This window comes from Camellia sinensis, chromosome 7 (genome assembly GCF_055761805.1).
Source record: "Camellia sinensis isolate YWXY chromosome 7, ASM5576180v1, whole genome shotgun sequence".
Taxonomy (NCBI): domain Eukaryota; kingdom Viridiplantae; phylum Streptophyta; class Magnoliopsida; order Ericales; family Theaceae; genus Camellia; species Camellia sinensis.
In genome coordinates, this window is record NC_138967.1 from 186,415,089 (window position 1) to 186,417,129 (window position 2,041).

The 2,041-nt window shown below is 38.7% G+C and overlaps 1 protein-coding gene across 1 annotated transcript; it reads right to left on the minus strand.

The window, feature by feature from the left end:
- Positions 1-348: 348 nt before the first annotated feature.
- On the minus strand, positions 349-1,344 carry LOC114302326 (disease resistance protein RPM1). Its single transcript, XM_082881481.1, has one exon. It carries the CDS (start codon positions 1,342-1,344, stop codon positions 349-351), a length of 996 nt encoding a protein of 331 aa, XP_082737607.1.
- Between the last annotated feature and the right edge of the window lie 697 nt (positions 1,345-2,041).

Below are 2,041 nucleotides of genomic sequence, written 5' to 3' on the forward strand. Positions count from 1 at the left end.
AGCCCATTGTGTTACCATGAATCAATCTAAAATGTTCATTTTGTGGAAACCATACATATCATCCAAAAAAATGAATGATCTATTTTCAAAACACACTTGTCGTTCATTTTTACAGAGACAAATGAGATAAGATGAATAGAATACAATTATTGAATCGATCCTAATTTTTTCAGTGGATGATATACAATGAAGACCCTACAAAATAAACAATTCAGATCATAGAAATGGGACTCGTATTGCATCCCACAGGCCCATCAAGTTCCATTTTGAAACACACTTAGATATAGAAAACAATACTTTAGATAGTAAGGTAAATCAATGTAATTAAGTGACTATTTTTTTCATGCTTTAAAATTTGTCATTTCCTTCTAGTTCTGCACCAAGGCTGCGGTAGATCTTATCCCACTCATCCACACTGCTCTTGTCCTTTGTTGATAAAAGACCACTAATTGCCACAACTGCAAGTGGCAATCCCTCACATCTATTCAACATGGCTTTTGAAAGTCTTTCCAAATGTGAAGGGCAAGAATTCTCCATAAATGTTTTCCTGCAAAACAATGTCCAGGATTCTTCGGGAGGCAAGGGCTGAAGATTATAGACATCACCATAATATTCTGTACTAGCGATAGAAGCTAAATCTGCATTTCTGGTTGTCAGCACTACGCGACTCCCACAATTGCCTATGGGAAACACATATCTAAAAGATTGCCAGGCATGAATATCCCATACAACATCGAAAACAAGCACATACCTCTTTTGTTGCAGGAAAGCATTAATTATCCCTTTCAAGCTGTTGGTATCCATGTTGTCCATCCCTTGTGGGACTAGTTGCTTGATTTCTTCAAAAAGTTGTTTGATGATGCCTTTTAGGAGCACCTCAATCTTGAAGGATTCAGAAACAGTGATCCAAACATGGCTCGGGAAATGATTCTTCACAACTGCATCATCAAAGGCCTTTTTAACCAGTGTTGTTTTGCCTAATCCGTCCACTCCTGATACGGAAAACACCTTGAGTCTGGGGTCTTCATGCACCAACCACCTAATTAGTTGCGATTTGGGCTTGTCGATGCCCACAAGCTCAGTTTCATGGAGTAGAAGGGCATCGCCACGATAATCATGGCATGCTGTGTTAAGACCAGTGGACCTTGAGCTTGAGCCTTGCTCTAACATACCATGTCTTTCATGGTATCTCTGATGTCCCTTCGAAATATTGATGACTCTGGCGTTCATTCTTTGAACTTCCGAAGCAATTTGGTGACGAGCTTTTAAAGTCTTAATAAAGCAAGAAACCTTACCAAGAAAACTGCGAAATCCAGCACCATGATGATGTCCGAGGCGAAGCATGTACAACTCGAGAACATCTCCAATGTCGTACGCAGCTTCTCAGACTTGCTTGACCCATACTTTGAGTTCGGGGTTGTTTTCTTCCGTAGCATCGGCAACTCCAAGGAAAGCTGTCATGCGCTCGAATTCATCTCTGATGTATTGGATCTCTTCTCGAACTCCAGTCAACAAATTGGCCTCTTGTTGGAGGAAGGGTGCGAGGTTGGCTAGTAGATGGAACACTGCACTCATAGCCTTTTTTTTTTTTTTTTTAGATGTGTTTTGTTGCAGAGGAGCAGCCTTTAGTTGGTTGGGTTTGAAGGGAGGAGGAAGATGAGAAAATAATTATGGTGGTCTGAACACTGAACTGAGTTCATGATTAAAGGTGAGTAGTGAGTTTGAAAATTGGAGATTTGTAATGCTCAATTTTCAATGATGTGAGTACGTGTTACGCGGATTGAATGATGAGAAAAGCTGTACATAATTTGAAATCTCCTTTTTCTTCCACATGAACGTGTTCCGTGACTCACATGGACCCATCTTGCTTAAGGAAAAGACAAAAGGGAAGAGGACGGAAAATATTTTTTGAGTATTGTTATTTATGTTTAAAAATTAGATTCATTTTTTAAATTTAGTGATGTATTAAGAATATGATTGGTAATTAATTATCTTCTTGATACATCATTAGATTATTTTTCATATTTTTAATGGTCAACAA